Below are 17,943 nucleotides of genomic sequence, written 5' to 3'. Positions count from 1 at the left end.
CGTGGTTTCTCGTCCAAGTTTAATAAACTAGAATAATTTATTTGACAGAACATGGGACGGTCACAGATACAGGAGGGGACCCAATGAAGCAAGTATCAATGAACAGTACAAAGTAACCACTTTACAAAAAGTTACCACATTGCCCGAGTAGGTCACCTAAAAATAGCAAAGGCTGGTTTTCTCTCTGTCTCGCGCTGGCTTCCCTGTGATGAGTATGTACAGATAGGTCTTCACGGCGCCTTCACGCCAGATGCAACGGCTGAATAATTCAAGGGAAAAGGGTTTTTTAGGAGAACGAGGCCTCGGTGAGGTCATGGCCGGCTCGGTGGTTGCCTGAAGGGCCTCTCCAGCTCCCAATGCTGTGAACTCAGTGCCCATCCCGGAAGATGGACCATCACAACTCTCGCCTAATGCCATTCCTCAAGGAATTGCTGAGCCCTTGGCTGGGGCCAGCCCCACAGCCCGGCTGCAAGCACACGTGGCTGTAAGCGCACCTAGGATCGGGGCACGTCAGACACTTGCATTTGCAGACGCCATTCCCCAAGCCCCCCTGTGCTTTTGTGCACAGCTAAGGGCCCGATTTGGAGGCTGTAGACATCAACAAGAGTCTTTTTATTCAGAGGTTTCACAGGATCAGGCCCTGAGGGATGCTCACCTGGTCACGTTCATCCCTGGTGTAACCTCAGCATCTGGCCCAGCAGCTCCCGTCTTCTCCCAAGCACCCTCCAGGCCAACACCACCGCCTTTCCACTTGCTTCGCACACACCGCTGCCTCCACCCGGCACCGCGTGCCCTGCCCAACCTGCCAGTGACTTCCCCCAGTCAGCGGGGACACGGGGAGTGCTGCTGTAGTTTGCTAAGTACCAGCCCTTTGCTTGGCTCTCCCCAGCCTGAAGCTGTTGCTCTTAAGCCATCGCACAAGGATGCCGGGTACGGCATTGCTCCCCGGAGCTCTGTTTCCCCTCCCGCCCCGTTTGCATCCGCTTTTCTTGATGGAGTCACTCCTGATGGACGCCCGTCTACGTGAGAGCAGCATGGGGCCCTTTGCTTTCCCAGTCTAGCAGCTTGGTTTTAGGCCAGCTCCCCTCCTGCCCAGGAGAGCTGACTCTGCTCTTACAAATGTGGGCGCCATTCAGGAGTAACGCAGGTGGTTTACACCTTGTTCGACCTCAAATGAGCACAGCATCTGCTCCGTGGCTCGCACCCCGGCTGAGCCAGTTAAAACGCAACCTCCTCTCATGTTCCTATTCAGATCTGATGCCAAGTTACACCTTTTCCAGGACTCCACAAAGGCTGCATTTTTCCCGAGCCTCTTGCCTTGCTGGTTTCATGTGAAACCCAATGCAGAGAGGTCCCAAAAAAGGCTCCGGGAGGGCTCGTGCTTCTGGGTGCCCAGCGACTCCCAGCGCCGAGAGCTCAGCCCAGTGTGGAGCCGTCCCTGTGCTCTTCACATCCAAAGTGACACGGTCCCCGTGGGCGCCCCAGCTCTGCCTCTCACCCCCCGTTGCACGGTTCCCTTGGCAGCATGAGATGCCCCAGACCGAGTCTGACCCAAGGACCTCCCAGCCCAGTGTCCTTCGGATCGGGGCATAAGATCTGCTCAGCTTGGAGCCTACACCACATAGGATCATAGAAATGAGGGTGGAAGGGACCTCAGGAGGTCACATCTAGTCCAACCCCCTGCTCAGAGCAGGACCAGCCCCAACTACATCATCCCAGCCAAAGCTTTGTTTAGCTGGGCCTTAAAAACCCCCCAAGGATGGAGAGTCCAGCACCTCTCTGGGTCACCTGTTTCAATCTTTCACCACCCTCCTGGTGAGAAAGCTTTTCCTAATATCCAACCTCAACTTCCCTTGCTGCAGCTTGAGCCCATTGCTCCTTGTCCTGTGCACCAGATACTGGCCTTGGGATGCAGCCTGCTCTATTAAGCAACAATGCAGAGAGGCCTGCAGAACAGCTGACCTGCCCTAGGGCCCCAATCCTGCTCCTACAAGGCTCGTGGAGATCTCGCCCTCCTTCAAGCAAAGCTGCAGGGACGCAGGAGACACTGTGGGGAAACCCCACCCAGCGCCCGACTGGTCCCCACCCTCTTTCCAAAGCCCTTCCCTCGGCAGGGGAAATGCTGCATTGGCCCCCTGGGAGAGCAGCCCGAAGCCTCATGCAGAGCCCCCTTGGTAAAAACATGCCATAACCCTGTCTCAGGGGCATCAGAGGCAGCCCAGGGTGGTACGTGGCTGCTCAGCTAATGGCCACAGGGTGGAGTTGAGTCATGGAGCTGCTTCACTGTACTGCCCCACGCCAGTCGCCACCCAGCCCTCCACCCCATGCAGCAGCTTCCTGCATGCCCCCAAGCCACGGATATCCCCACGGCAAAAGGAGCAGGGGGTAGCAGCCCAGCCATAAGTGGCTTTGCACTGGGGTGGATTTGGCTCAACGTCGCGAATGATGGCGAGCGCTGGAGAGCGGCCGGACACACAGAGACGTCCTCCTGCCTGCGGGACGCGAGATCGCCCAAGCTGCTGAGGCCTAAGAGCATTACGAGGTGGGACCGCAGGGCGGGTTTCCCATGGCTGAGCCGAGCCATTCCCCTCCAGCACCCAGGTTTGCTCCAGTCTGGCCAATGCTTCAGCAGTCTGCCTCTCTGCACCCCACAACTTACCCCTAACACTAAGGGGCTCCTTGCTGGCAGTGCTGCACAGAGCATGCCGTGGTCAGGGATGAGGCCTGGGTTACACCTGCAAGCCATTCAAGGAGATGGTCTCATGCTGGAGAAGCAAGTGGGACTACGTCATCTCTTCCCAGCGTGGCGGCAGAGGGGAGACCACCTGGAAAATCAGCCTGAACGCCAGCCGCGTTGCTGATGGAGTAGCAGCCTCACGGCCTCTGGCCTGAGACCCAGCGCTCCTAACACACCCGTGGCCGCTCTCCCCTGCACAGCGGGCAATGCTGTCCTGCTCCCCCTCACCCGAGACCGGAGGGGAAACATCTGGCTGAAGAATTGGGGCTGCCAGGTGACCTGCTGCGGGCCGGGGGTCTGAGCTAAGAGCCCGTCCGGCTGCTAGCAGGGACTTGCTGAGCCCAACCCTGCCGGCTGCGCTGGGAGCGAGTGCGCCGGGGGGCTCCGACCTACGTCTTCCCCATCACTTTCGACATCCCCTCCTCCCTTGTCACAGATGAGCATCCCCCCGACTCTACAAACGCAGAAAAGATGCAGGTCATAGGAAAGGGCTGAGCCGGCTGCTCTGCGGTCGGCCCGCGGGCCTGGAGCTGGAGGGAGCCCCGTCCTGAGGGGCGCGGAGCAGGGCCTCAAGCGCCCCTCAGGATCCAGCCCTCGGCGCCGCAGAGGCAGCTCATGAGACTTCAGCCTAGGTAGCGAGATGCAGGTGATAGCTATGGCACAGCTGGAAGGGGGAAGTGCTGTCACAACCCAGAGGCTCCCGGTAAATGTAGAAAAAAAAACCAAAAATCATACAAAAGAGAAGAAGCCCAATGCACAGGCGTTACGGGAACGACCGCGCGGCGCCCGGAGGAGATGCCCGTTTATCTGTCGTTCAGCTGGGGCGAGTTCGTCCCCTCCTCGTCCTCCTCCTTGTCGTCCTTCATGCCTTTCAGTCTCTGCCGGGCGAAGTCTTCGAACACGATGTCATCGTCACTAGCGGGAGACATGAGGCAGGAGCATTACAGGGGCAGGGGGGCGCAAGGGTCATGGCAACGGGGCGGCCAAGGCCGTGCGGAGAAACGCGTGCGAGAGAGAGAGCCGGGCACGGTGCATAAAGGGCACGCGACAGAGCCAGCTCGAAGCGGGGGTCCTGCCCTGCGGACGGCAGACACTGCCCTTGCTCCAGAGAAACGTCCCTGAGCGGCGGGTTTCGGGGTGCGGCACGAGGAAGGAGGTCACATACAAGAGCAAACCACTTGCACAGCGGAGACCGGAGCCTGCAAGGCCCAGGGTCTGCCTGTCCTCCGTCTGTTGTCACCCCCTCCATCCAGGGCTGGTCCCTTGCTAGATACCGCTGGAAACGGTCTCGAACAAGATGCATGTGGAAGTGGGCAGGAGGTGAGCGCAGGGAGGGCATCCAAGCTGCACCCTGAGGGGTCGGGGCAATTTGTGGCTGTCCCCGCCAGCACGCAGGATCTGAGCATGGGCTAGACCTAGGCACGGGCCAGCGAGGCACGGCACGGTGCTCCCATGCAACTGAGCCGAAACAAGTTTCTCCGAGGATGCGTTGCAGAACGGGGGCTTGCAGGCCCTGGGACGGGGGTGGATCGTAGCAGACTTCCAGCTAGTACTCCCCAAAAGGAGAGGCCAGCTCTCAGCGTGGGCACGGGGAGTTTGGGAGCGCCGGAGGGGGAAGGAGCTAGCAGGCGAGGGCTGACACGGAGCGCCCCGAACCTCCACCCCGCACCGCAGTCGAGCTGCCCTGTGGCTCCGCTGGGAACCGGCTTTGATCCATCTCTAGATTGAAGTGGTTTGCAGCTTTTAGGAGACCTGAGAGGAGGCTGCCCTTCGGGGTGGAATCCGGCTTTAATGGACGTCCCACGTCTGCACAGTCGCATCCTGGGAGAGCGAGCGTCCGAAATCGGACTGCAAAGAGAAGCCCCCTGGGTAACAGGGCTTTGGAAAGCCCAACCCTAACAGCTTGATCCCAGCCCCTAAGGGAGCAACTGGATTTTCAGAGGTGCCAGGCAGCCTCTTTGGCTCGTTCAGATGCCGATTCCACCAACCCCAGTTACCAAGCGCCTGCTTCAGGCTCCCCTGAACTGGGCGCAGACCTCTGAAACACCCAACCTACGGCCCCAAATCAGCTGGAAGTCGGGGACGTGCCGAGCTGCCGGGTCTGCAGCTGCAGCCGGTGAGATCAGGCAGGAGCTGAGCCCCTCTCTGAAACTGGTGGCCAAATTTTAGGCCCTCCTGCACAGCCTATGATTTGATTCATAGCTCTTAAGCATCGCCCGCGAGCTGCACTCCCTGAAGTCGTATTCCACCGCGTTAAGCCCAGCCCAGCCCAGCCCAGCCGGGACCACACGATCATACAGAGGCAAGACAGCAAATGCGCTTGGCGTGATGGAAGGTGCTTTCTCACCGTGACTTTCCTAGGGCAAAGCACAGGCAAGAGCATGGTTGCAGACATGCAAAGCGGAAAGAAAAGCAGCATGCCACACGTGCGCCAGATGTTGCGCGCACGCTCGTTAATCATCATCCGTTACATGGAGGTGAGGCTGACGGAGCTATGTCTAGATGAGTTAGTTGGTTACTGAGTTTCATGCAAATGGGTTGATCTCTGATTATGTGCAAATGATTCAGCGTTCGGATATAAACCAAGAGGGGTTTCAGCTTACTTTGTATCAAGCTCTATGAGATTTGTATCTATGGGAGCTTCGTTCTCTGGAACTAAACACAGGGAATTATTGCACAGGGTTAATTGCTGGAAAAACAACGGAATAATTCACCGGCACACGGCTTCTCACCGCCCGCGGCATCCCGAGCCACGGAAATGAGCCTACATCCCACTCTGGGCAAAACTGCTTTGGAAGTCAACAGGAGAGGTTTAGTCTCCAGGCTGGGACTGACAGGCGACTGCCTCTGGAGTGGAGAGCAGCAGGCAGCACGTGCAAGACCGGGCAGCAATGGGGAGGGGACACTTTGGCCACAACACTGCACTTCACGTGTCAGCGGGCTAAGTGACCTTCCCTATCCATTGGGAGATGGGTGGTTTTTCTCTGGCAAACGACATGGAGATTTTGGGAGAAGCCTGCTGCGGAGCCAAGGGACCTGCTGCACTGTCCACACGTGCAACGAGGCTCTTGCACGTCACGGCATGTGCCACGTGGTCTCGTACGACCGCAGGGACTGCACACCACGGCCACCTCCTACGGCTACCAAGCTGCACCCCGGCTGCTGCGTAGCTTGGGCTCAAAAAAGGCACAAGCAGTGATTTGACACCTTTGCTGCGGAGGATACCACCTGCTTTAGGGAACCCACCCAGACCCCCTCCCCACCCCCCCACCCTTGGCCCAGAGCACAGTCAGAAGCCAGGAAAGATCTCACAAGGGCTCAACTCACCCTCTCTGTGCAAAGGCTCTTCCTTGGGTTTCGGATGCATCAGTGTGAAGGGCAGCTCCACCGCCACGTCGCTGCAATGGACACAAAGACCTGGATGAGAGGGCAAGTCTCCGGGACGTGGCCCTGCAGGGGCCAGGGCTGCCTGGTTCTGTGAACGAGGGCCAGAGGCAGCATCTCTTTAAGTTCGGCCATCTCTCCTGCGCCCCTGAGGCCTAAGTTCTGCCGCTACGATGCAAGCCCTGATGGGCATGGGTGCTCCTGATGGGCACGCCAGCCCTGATGGGCACGGGCATGGGATGGCCAGGGCTGCCTACAGCCCGCTGTGGGCACCGCTCGCTACCATCGCCCTCGGGGCTCTGCCAGATGGAGCACAGGACTGGGTCAGGAGTCTGCAAGCGAAAAGGTTTCCCCAGCGGCCGAGGGCTCACGTTAGCTGGACTCAATGCAAGAGCCAGAGGGACCCGATCCTGCCCCCCACTCCAGCTGTGTAAAGCAGCAGCATGCGGGTCCCAGGTTCACGGCCCCCATCTCACACCTCTGCAGAGACTCTGCTGGTAGCAGCGGAGCATCCGAGCCCCGCACGATCCCAACCCGCTCGCCGAAGGCTGGGGGGGCTACAAGGAGAGCTGGGCTCGGAGAGACCCACGCTGCCCCCGTGCGAGGCTTCATGCTACGTGGCATTTGATCCTAGACTTGGGACCATGCCTAAAGAGAACTGGGGGGCAGGGAAGGAGAAATCGGGGTGCAGCTCCTGTTACTTAAGGATGCCAAGTGTGACAGAGGCGAAGAAGCTGCCCGCGGCCAGCCGGAGCAGAGAGTCCCCCCAGCCCTCAGAGCAAGGTGTGGCTCAGCCTGCCCCAGCAGAGAGGGCGAGCCACCAGCCTGGGAGCCTGTCACCTTGTTTAGGTGCAGAAGATGCACAGCTGGAGCAGAGGCTGGACCAGGCCATCACTGCCTCTCCCGATCCGCTCCACTGGGGACCAGCAAGAAGTGACCAGTTGCGGCAGCAGCCTCATTGCATGGACATTTGTCTCCTAAGGGACAGTCGGAGGCCACCAGCCCCACCCGCGGGGCCACCCATGGGCTGATGATTAGCAGCAGGACTCGACCACTCGGAGCCACTGCTAACCCGCGCAGCAGACCGAGCTGTGTGCGGACGAAGGGCATCCATCGCACAGCATGGAAGCGGAGGTATTCGACACTGAAAAGCATCCTCAGCCGTGTCCCCCTTAACCCTAGCCTTGGAAGGAGCTCCCAGGGCGGCCAGTTCAAAAAGAGCCTGGGGGTGGGCTATTCTTTGCAAACCGCCGAGAGAAGGAAAACAACGGCTTTAGCTTTTAAGGCCTAGCTCCCGTTTAAAGGATGCGATGCCTTGAGATGTGGTAGATGCAGATCGCACTTCCAGCTCCGCTTCGGCGTGTCCGATGGGTGCCCCTCACTATACGGCACGAGTGACTCAGGGCCTAGGCAAGTGCGAGAGATATGCTGTGAGATCCCTACACTTCTAGGCTGCTGGGCTTGATTTTATGCCTTGATTGGTCCACCCATCGTTAGCAACAGGTCTTAATTCCTAGCAGCGATTCCCTGGTAGCACAGAGCATGCAAGGAAGCAGGAGGCCACAAACAAGGAAGGGGGGTGAAAAGGATGTGAAGGGAAGTGAGCCCAAAGCACCTCGCCCAGAGCCTGGAGCGACCCCCACTGCCAAGCTCTGCAGCCTGCCCTTGTAGATTCAATTTGCAAACCCAATTGACATCAATTAGCAGCCAATTAAATAATTAGCCTGAGAAGTCTTCCTAGAGTCCAGATGGCCCAGAACAGCAGTCAAAAGCTGCGGCATGGGCTGAAAGGTCATTGCAGCCCCACGGGACGGCTGCCACCCCCGTATCGGCTTCCACACCACGGCGGTGGCACAACACCCACGTCTCTCTGCCTTGTCGTCTCCTCCCGCCCCTGACTGGAGATGGTTTTGCGGCCAGGTACGGCCTGAGACGGTTGCCGCAGATCGAGAGCTCGCCTTCCACCGCCGACGTGGCGAGGACAACGCGATGGGCTTGGGCCTTTGCATTGGGTCCGAAATCCTTCCACCACTTTATTGGTGCCCACGGGAGGTCTCTTGCGACCACCTCTTATCGAGGGTCGTGCTGCGCCACGGCTCGCCCGAGTCACGCGGTCTCGTTTCTCTCCACTGGTTGTTTGAGTGAAAGGCATAAAGGGAACAGGAAGGGTTTCAGGGGGCCGTGCACTGGGGGAAATACACCCTGCCCTGTGCACAGAGTCCTGCTTATAGGTTTTCCCAAGCCTGGAAACCACTGGGTTGTCTGGACAAGGCCCACGAGGGAGGGGAGCAGGTGGCATCGCCTCCAGCCACCGTCTCTTCCTCAGCACCCCCTACGACCATTTGCAGCTGGGTCAACTGTGGGCAGCTTTTTGCATGAGGCCAGAGCATCCCTCGAGCCTCCAGGGCCTCATCCATCCCCTCGGCCCCCATGGGTAATTGTGCCAAAGGAGCTGAATCACTTGCTCCTCCCTCACTGCCACGTGAGCAGGGTCACAGAGTTGGCTCTTCCAAAAGAGACGTGCAGCCTTTATTGCGGGAAACACTCCAATAAAGGAGACAGGTCTGGGGAGACTTCAGCTTGTCTTGAGAGCCCACGCCTGTGACAGCCACCAGCTGTCTGCTGCAATAGTCTGGAAGGGAGAGGTGGTCTCCAAGATAGCTGTGGCCCACAGGGGTGGGTGGGCACTGTGGCAGGAAGCCACCTTGGTTTCTCCCCAAAATCTCTGCCCTGTGACAATGTGATCAGGATGGGCCCAGCAGAGGAGACACACCTTGACCCTATCCCGTTAGGTGACCTGAGCTGGCTGCAGTCCTGAGGGAGGGGGCAAACCGGCTCCCTCTGCCTAGGGGACTGGTATCACCTACCTGGGGGAGGGGCATCTACCTGGTGGGCTGGAGTCTGCCCGGCAATGAGTGATGTATTTCAAATTGGTTGGCTGACAGGCAACAGGTGCTGGCCTCCATTGGACCAGGTGAACAAGGCCCAGGGGCTATATAAGTTAAGACTGCCTAGGAGGAGGGGGCAGCAGCCATGCGGGGGACTTGGACTTAGAGAGGCGCTTCACCATCTGAAACTGGCTCTCTCCCCCATAACTCATGAGCGAGGAACGGCCTGCCTCCAGAGGGGATCTCCAACAGCCTCTGGAAGATGCTTGTGAGTAAGCTACTCGAGATCTGGGTAGATATCTAGCTGGCAGTAACTCAGATGCGTGATCAAAACGCTACCTCAGCCACACTGTTTGCTCTATGGGATTTGTAGGATATTGCTCAATCTTGTACCCTATTTTCACCCTACCCCTGTAATCAATAAAGTTCTCCTTTGTGACCGGTGTGGGAGACCTATTGAGGGGTGGGTCTAAATTATGCCAGAGAGACCCCTTAGGTCTGCGGACTAAGGGAGACTTTCCTTTTTGCCCCCTTGACTTGGGGAAGTGCCCCAAGTGCCTGTACCGGGTCAAGTACCCGTCAGACTATTAGGCCTGTGTTTCCCCGAGGACACAGGGCCAAGACAGTCCCTTCTCGGGGTGGTGGCAGCTACGTTACCCCCAGGCTAGCGAGTGTGCTCCAGGAAGTGTGTCAGCCGGACGTAAGGTGCCCCAGGGAGGCGCTCGGAGCCAGGAAGGTGGGCGGGCACAGGGAGGTGGGCGGCTCAACGCAGAAGCGCCCCCTACTGGCCGCCACAGGCACAGGCTGCAAACTGGCCCGTGGCATGGAAGAACTGGACAGCCAGGTGTTTCCTATCCCACCCATCACTCGGGGCTGCATGACCACAAAACAGGCGGCAATGATGCTGCCGGTAAGCAGTGACCACGCACGCGTCTGTCTCCCAGCCAGCGGAGAGCACGGCCTTCCCTTCTCGGCGATACGGGACCAAGCAAGTGGAGAGATTATCTGCAGAGCCTGTCGCCCACGTAGCAGTCCAGGGGGAGAGCCTGGCTCTGGGGCAGGGAACGAAGGCATAAAATCAAATGGCAAAGGGTGACGAGGGCAACAGAGGGAGCAGAAAGACTGGGAGGGAGAAAGCCGGCTGCAAGGCATGGCCGTGCTGGCTGAGCTGGAAGGTGTTACCTGGATGCAAGGTCTCCCAGCAGGCTGGCATTATTCAAAGGAGACAGAGAATTAGTCACCTGTTAATCAAAGGTCCATGCAGCCCCCCACCCCTGAGAGCAGGAAACAGCCCAGACCTCCAGTCCCTGCGCGATGGTGCTGGGCTCGACAAGCACAGCAGGGCCAAGGCACAAGTGTGTGTCCAGCACACAGCTTGCCACGGTGGGGGGGTGGCATTCAGCTTGGGGCAGGGGATGTCCGTCTCCAGGACTGGGCCTGAGCGATTGAGCCACGGGGATGAGGCGAGGGGCTAGTGCGTGGCACTGCAGGCTGAACAGCGCTGGCTGGGAAGGGGGGTCCATCCTGCCTGGGACTGAAAAAGCAAGGGCAGCGCCAGCGAGAAGACTGGCATCCAGGTGACCAGGACGGGGTCCAGGACCTGGGAGACCAGCTGCCCCCACAGGGACTGCTCGAGACCCAGACTGGCCAGCAAGGACCCAGCCTCTGCCTGGCACCACGGGGCGAGAGCTGCCAAAGGACACGGGGACAGGGCTGGGGTGTTTGCAGGTGAGTGTCCTCGCCTGCACGGTCCCCATGGCCTGCCGTCACTGAGCATCTGCCTTTGAGCCACGGTGATGTCCGGAGGGCAGGGGCTCCCTTTGAGGGTCCCTGGTCCCTCCCCGCTTGGGCGTGTGAGGAGGTTGCTCCAGCTGTGCTCACAACCAGGCTTCTTGAGGCGGGGACGTCTGCTCTGTACTCCACCCTGCCTTCCCACCGAGCATCTCAAAGCATGTCATCTCCCTCGCCATGTGCTTGCCAGAGATGCCCCCATCTCACAGGCAGGGAAACTGAGGCCTAAAGAGTGGCTGCAACTCAGCCCAGTGACAGAGCTGGGAGAGAACAGGGCAGGGGGGTGTCCCAGTCCTATTTTTTAGGGGAACGGCTGCCCTCCCATAGTCTGTATTAGAAGGAAGCTGCTGAATGGGAAAGGGAGAAGTCCAGGGGTCTCCAGGTGAGGTCCTAGGGACAGGCCCCCTCAAGAGGACCACTGTATTTTGGAGGCTGATTGTAGCCGTGATTTCCCATTCCAACAACCGGATCAAGACGCCAGTGGAACCGAAGCCCAACACCCCTTTGCTGTAAAACTGGCTGGTAGTTCAGCAGGGCCAGGGGCTTCTGGCCTGGGTTTCACCCCCAAATAACTCACCGCCCCTACTATTCTGTGCTTGCTCCAAGCTGCCTCCTCCTTGGCCCTTTCACAAGCTGCTTTCCAGGGAGAAAAGCACTGAATCCCACCCACCCTGAGGAAGGAACGGGTACATATAGTCCTGCCCTATCTCCCATAGCACTGATGCTCCCTAAAAGCTGCAAGTCCTGATGTGGGGGCTCAGCTTTGCACTCCGCAGCTGCTGCAATGGGCTGCTAAAGGCCGTGCAGCACAGACAGCTCCTCCTCTTGCAGGACGTGTCCCGAGAGGATTGCACGTCTTGCCCCTCTCCCTTTTGTTCCCGATGGGGCAGGGAACTCGCGCTGCACGCTCCCTGGCAGCCTTCGATGCAGAAGGCCAAAGGTGTTTGGTAAATCTATTGTCCTGGCCTGGCAACAAGCTCCTTTGGGGCTTTGCCAAGCATAGCTGGAGTCAAAACACTTAGCTCCATCGATGATGAAGGTCGCTTGCCCTCACAGATTCCTCCCCAGCTGGGGCTTAAAGAGGGAGAGGGCTGGAGGTCATCGGTACCCAAGCAAACCCAAGCCTCAATCGCGTGAGAGTGCCAGAGAGAGCCAACAAAGTGATGGAAGGTGAGAAGGAGCCTGGGCACCTGGGTCTAGAGCTGCCTCTGCCACTGCTTCCTGGCATGACCCTGGGCAAGGCACCCGCACAAGCAGCGTGAGAATTAACAGGTGCTCATGAAGTGCTTTGAGATCCTCAGATGAAAGGCACAAAGGGCTTATTGTACTTGGTCGGAGTTGGCACTGCATAAAGTGGTTGGATAAACTGGCTGGGCCTTTCTAGCCCTCCTTCAGGCCAGAGGATGCGGCTGCTGCCCAAGGAAAAAGTGACACTCACCCTCCCCGGGACACCACCAGCTTCACTTTCACTTTATAGGAGACAATAATTCCCAGGATCTCCTTGTTGGCTCCATCTCTTAGTCTAGAAGGAAAGACAGATGGGGGGATTGGTGAGGAAATATTCAAGTTATTCACTTTGGCTTCTGCGAAACAGTGGGGAACGTCCCCTCGGGTGTTGCCTACACACCCAGACCCCCCACATGGCAGGCCAGGCCCAGTTGTAATGCCCGAGCTTTCACCAGGCTTTTGCAGAGCATCATTATTTTGCAAGGCAGCAGCAAATCCAGGAAATTTCAGTTTGCAGGCCCCTAGCTTAATCAGCCAAAATGGTTTTTCTGGAGCCAACACAGGCTTACACTACTCCCAGCACCCCTTCCACCAACATGGGCTAACAGAGAGAAACAGTGACCAACAGCAAACACTGGCCCGCATTTCCAAACCAGGATACTGAGAGCGGGGCTCCTAAATCTGTTAGGTATTACTAACACAGAGATTTTAGAGCCCTGTTCAACAAAGCATGCAGGGATACGGGCAGGCTTGCTGAAGCCAGCTAGCTTATGTGCTTTGCTGGACGATGTCCGTGGTCAAGTCTTGACCGAATCAGAGAATCCAAGAGCTGGAAGGGACCTCAACGGTCATGTTGGCCGACCCCGATTCACCATGGAAGTCATTCCCTAGGCACCCACCCCCATTGCTGGGGGAACAAGCCCCTTGTAGACATGCAGCCTAGGGAGGAAAGAGCTCTCACAGGGTGCTGGACGCCAGATTGGTGTCTTCATGCTTCAGCTTCCCGTCCAGGGCGAGGCCACGCTTTTCCCGGTTGTTGGCGAGGAATGGGGTCAGGGTGTAGACTTTGCAGAAGGTTGAACTCTGGGCCACCATGTCACTGGGGATGACAACAGGCGGGAATGAGACTGAGCTACTGCGGGGGCCCAAACCAGCACCCTGTATCTCACCACTGGGCTGGAGGACCCCAGGGCTCCCAGTCCCCGGGGAAAAAGGACGATGTCCGAAGCCCAGTGCAATGGTCAACAACCCCCGCAGGCCATCCCCAGTGATGATCGGCACACGGCACCTGACGTGACCCTAAGGCCCCTGGAGGCAGCCACATGCTCTTGATTCAGTGAAATCCAAATTTTTACCTGCGAGAACTAGTGGCAGGATTTTGAATGCACCCATCCTGTTAATGACGCTCGCCTTTTCCATGGTCTGCCTGTTGCATGAATCAAGCTATCCTTTCTTTTGCCCTTTTGCTGTCTGTTAGCCGTTCCTGGTGACATGCCTCTTCTTTTTCACAGCCCTGCCACCTGTTTTTAGTTCTAGTGAAAAACCTTCACTCAGGTGTGGCCACATTAACTCAGGTGAATAGTAGCTCAGGTGTTGAAATGAATAACAGTAAAGGGTTACGATGCTCCAGTAGGCTAAGGTTTTGTATTACAGGTCTGAATAAGGGAGGTGCATGTAACGGTTCTGACTACAGGCCTATTTTAATGAGGTGGTTGTGTTTTTTAAAACTTCATAATCTACCCAATTAATGCACAGGCCAGTAACATAGTTTAATTTTGCTTTGATCCTAAACTGAATAATGTAGCACTCAGCCCTTAGCATTTTAGTAAATCTTCTAGTTTCTCTTTATCTGGAGAAAAATAAGTGTGGCATTGATGCACCTCACCATTGCACCCTCTCTTTACAAAATCCTAGATCCACCCATGCCAGGGGGTATTTGTTCTGGGAAATGAAATAATCCCAGAGTAAAGGAACAGATTCGTGACCAACCCTGACACTGCCCAGAACCATTTTCTTACAACAGGTGTTTCCACAGTGACACACAGTCACTATCGCTTGATACGGTGTTATCAGGAGCTGATGCTGCAGTACAACCCTGAATTGCATTGCAATGCCACCAGGCAACATTGCTATGTTAATCCAAGCACTCTCATGAAAAAAACTATTGTCGAGCATCCAGCATGGCTGTGCTCGCCGCTGCCAAGCTCCAGATCAAACCCAGATTACAAACGCACGGGTGTTTTTTCCAGCCCTGCACTTTGTAACTCAGCTCCTCTGACTCCTACCCGCACGGGCCAGAAGACATGGATGTGTCATATAATATGTCACAACCCTACTTGGATGGATCTCAGGTTTGCAGGAAGCACAAGACAATCCCAATTACTGCTAGGTTTAGGAAACCCAGGGTGCCCAGGTGCCGCACGGTGCCCGAAGAGCAGAAATGACTGTTGCAATGGAGCGGGGGAATACTCACTCTGCTTCCTCCACCGCAACCGGGCACTTGTACTGAGCGGTGTTAAACAGGCAGATATCCGCATACTGGCGCACTGGAGACACAGGCAGAGAGGGGCAGGCAACGGTTAGGGCTCAGCGTGGCTGTTGGGCCATCAAAGGCTGGGGTACAGGGACCCCAAAGGCACTGGCAGCATCAAAGGCTGGGGTACAGGGACCCCAATGGCACTGGCAGCATCAAAGGCTGGGGTACAGGGACCCCAATGGCACTGGCAGCATCAAAGGCTGGGGTACGGGGACCCCAAAGGCACTGGCAGCATCAAAGGCTGGGGTACGGGGACCCCAATGGCACTGGCAGCTGGGAAGTAATGAAATCCCAGCCCAGACAGTTACTGTGGAGGAACTGCTCACCTACCTCCTGATACGGCCCAACGATGACCCAGGAGCATGAGGAGAGAAAGGCTGCTACACCCTCACATCAGCTGCAGAGGCAACCGGCTCGTGTGCCCTGCCCTGCCTAGCCCGGGCCATTCGTTCGCCCCCGTTCCTCTGCACCAAGCCCAGTCCCTGGCATTCAAGTTCAAGCTCCTTGCACAAAGGGCGCCAGTCTGGACTTGAAGATGCCAAGCCCAGGAGCAACAACTGCAGCCCCGGCGGGGCTGGCTCTCATGGTGAATTACCCTTGCGAATGAAAGCTGGACCTCCGGTGGTGGTGCCTCTGGTCCAGCCATGGGACGGGGAAAGCAAGAGCAATGGTGCTCCCAGGGCCCATGCTGCACCTGGTTGGGGGGCTGCGGTATTTGGGACCACTGAGATGGACTCACGGTCAGTCATCGAGGGATTCAGGGGGAGAGCTGGGGCCAGACCCTTGGCACATCCCAGCTGTTTTGCTCCACCGGGGCCAACAAGCTTGCCCTTGCTTGTACAAGCAGAGCCTGGATGCTGGGACAGAGCACGAGGAAGGCTGCAGCTGGGGATGCTCCACTGTGCAGGGGGCTGGCATCGAGGGCAAGGGCCAGGATGCCAGGTGGGGGATGTGGTTTGAGAAGGGTCAGGGGAGGGGGCTGCCCTCGGTACCTGAGATCTTAATCTTCTTCACGGTCTTGTTGGTGTTGTTCGTCACGTGGACGTTGACATTGATGGGCTCCCCGTGGTAGTAAATCTGCAGGGAGCAAGGACCCCGGACACAGTCAGGAGCAAGAGGCCAGACGCGGTTCCTCGCCGAGGGGATGGCGAACAGAAGCTATGGGGCTGCCCCCTCGTATCAGTGTGTAACACGCTGCTTCCCAACCTTGTCCTCAGCAGGACCCCCATTTCTCACCCCATCGCTTCAGCGTGGCCCCTTGCTCCTGACCCGCAACCCCAACAGCCCTATTGCTGCCCCTCTTTAAACTTTTAACGACAACCACCACCGTCATCCCTGCCCCATGCGTTTAGTGCTCGGTGCCAGCTCCAGCCCCTCGGCACGAGAGCTGTGCTCGGTCCCAGGAGCAGGGGTGTCGAGGGACCTTTGCTCCTTGCACGGGCTGGAGCTTGTTATGAGCTTCTGCACCGTGCCGTTCCCCAGGCATCACCCGCGTGGGATGGGATGGGCCTAGAAGGGCTCGGGGGGGCCCATTAGGCGCTTGGCGTGTGGGCCTTGCACTGCGGAGGGAAGCACCAACCCCCGGGAAAGGCAACGTGCGCTGTACCTCTTTGTCCAGGGACGCCTCCAGATGCAGCGGCTTGTCGGACATGAGGAACTGCCTGGTGGTCTCCGCCATGGGCTGGGGGCCCGGCCTCTCCGGCGCGTACTGGACCTTGCGGATCACCAGGCGGACAGAGTTCCTGCGGGGGGTTTGGAGAAGTTGGCCGGCCACCGCTCCACGAGAGCGTGGTCCTGAGCATGGGCAATGGCCACGTCCAGCTTGCCCCCGGCTGCCCCGCTCCCTCCCCCTGCGACAGCCGCCAACGCGTCGGCTGCTTTACCTCTTGTGGATCTTCTCCTCCAGGTTCTCCGCACAAAACGCTTTGACCTCGTAGTCGACGCCGCAGGCCTGGAAAACGGGGGAGAGGAGGCTGGAGCAACCCTGCCCTTGCTGCCAGCTCCCCAGACTGTCCCAGGGTGGGGGGGTCTAGCAGCTCTGACGTCTCTGGGTGCAGCGAGGGGGTCGCGGGGATTTGTGCGTGTGGGTAAAAGGGAACGGGGTCCCGTCCTAGCCCAGGCTGGCTGCGTGCAGGACTAATGCACTTCCCTGCGGGGCCGAGGCCTTCCACAGCTCAACTCTCCTGTCCTTCACATGGCGCAGGGCTGGGAACTTGAAGCAGGAGAGTCTTGGCTCTTCCCACAAAGCCACAGCGTGCAAGGCGGTTGTGCGCTCCTTGACACAACTATGTCCAGCAGGGCCCTGGACTTGCGGCAACTGCTGCGACTGAGGCAGCGCAGCGATCAGACTAAGACATGCCCATTTCCACACTTCCGCAAAGTTAACCCCTCGCCTGAGATTTTCAGCGCCTGGTCTGGAGCTAAAAGGCGCGTTGCTTTTGGAAGAGCAAAGCCCTCGCTGCTGGGTCGGAACGGCGAACGAGGGGAGAAAACGAGGCTTTTCCCGTCGTGGAGAAGTCCCTGCCGGCTGTTTTCACACGCGGCGGAGGGCGAATGACAGGCAGCGCCGGCCCGGCCGGGTGACAACAGGCAAACGCCACGAGGGGCGAGTCTGATGGACTTTATTCTGTTGGGATCGTTAAAGTTCATGCAGAGACGACCCAGCTTTTGGTCTGACAGGGCTATTCTTGGGAATAGCCTGCTCTTGCTCCGCATGTATTGGAGCCGGGGCTGCCGGCTGGGGTGGGTCCAATCCATCTGTGCCCTGCAGAGCCAGGCAGCTCTCCAGGCGAGAGGGAGCTGAGGGCTCCTCCTCACTGCAGCGGCTTACTGCTTTGTGTCTGGATGCCGAGCAGCTACACCTGGGGAAGCTCCTGAGGGCGATGGGGTCCCGGAGGCGTCGCTGGGGTTGCATCCCCTGCCGCTCTGGTGATGCTGCCCCAGACGGGAAGAGCCCAGCCCGGGGCCTGGGGGAGTTGCAGAGGTGTTTGTACCGGTGAAGCTATTCCCATGTCACCCCCCAGCATCGCTAGAGCGGGGAGAGAGCTCCCATTACGCACAGGTCCACAGAGAAAACCTTCCTGTTTGCAGTGGAGGCAAATGCAACCTGCAAATTACCCAAGCACAGAGCCTCCACCTGGCCACCCCATCCGAGTAAAAGGTGTCCTCCGCAAGATCGCATCTCCACAGCAAGCGAAGGGCGTGGGGTAAAACCGCCCCGTGGGAAAACACATGTCCCCTTTCTCTAGGCAGCTGTCCCCATGGGTCCTCTGTGTCAGCTGCACCCCACCTCCTCTGGAGGCAACCGAGGCATGACCGGAGGGTTTCATCTGAGCCGTCTGGTCTTTGTGCCTCCGCACTGCACAGGCCGAGCTGCTAGC

The 17,943-nt window shown here is 58.2% G+C and overlaps 1 protein-coding gene across 2 annotated transcripts in view; it reads right to left on the bottom strand.

Moving 5' to 3' along the window:
• Nucleotides 1-17,943, bottom strand: part of ARRB1 (arrestin beta 1) — an 86,352-nt gene continuing 68,409 nt past the window's right edge. Inside the window, exons 7-16 of one of the 2 annotated variants that reach the window (XM_090030891.1) lie at nucleotides 16,447-16,514; nucleotides 16,170-16,305; nucleotides 15,556-15,640; nucleotides 14,501-14,573; nucleotides 12,989-13,126; nucleotides 12,239-12,322; nucleotides 10,192-10,215; nucleotides 6,065-6,135; nucleotides 5,341-5,392; nucleotides 1-3,652 (exon numbers count right to left, since the gene is read on the bottom strand). In XM_090030891.1, coding sequence (XP_089887017.1) covers nucleotides 3,541-3,652; nucleotides 5,341-5,392; nucleotides 6,065-6,135; nucleotides 10,192-10,215; nucleotides 12,239-12,322; nucleotides 12,989-13,126; nucleotides 14,501-14,573; nucleotides 15,556-15,640; nucleotides 16,170-16,305; nucleotides 16,447-16,514 — 843 coding nt within the window. In that variant the 3' untranslated portion in view covers nucleotides 1-3,540. The remainder of the gene's footprint in view (nucleotides 3,653-5,340; nucleotides 5,393-6,064; nucleotides 6,136-10,191; nucleotides 10,216-12,238; nucleotides 12,323-12,988; nucleotides 13,127-14,500; nucleotides 14,574-15,555; nucleotides 15,641-16,169; nucleotides 16,306-16,446; nucleotides 16,515-17,943) is intronic. The other variant, XM_090030890.1, reaches the window with a different exon arrangement.

Source organism: Crocodylus siamensis, chromosome 1 (genome assembly GCF_052110815.1).
Source record: "Crocodylus siamensis isolate JL-2025a chromosome 1, ASM5211081v1, whole genome shotgun sequence".
NCBI lineage: Eukaryota > Metazoa > Chordata > Crocodylia > Crocodylidae > Crocodylus > Crocodylus siamensis.
This window is presented reverse-complemented; position numbering and strand designations above follow the sequence as displayed.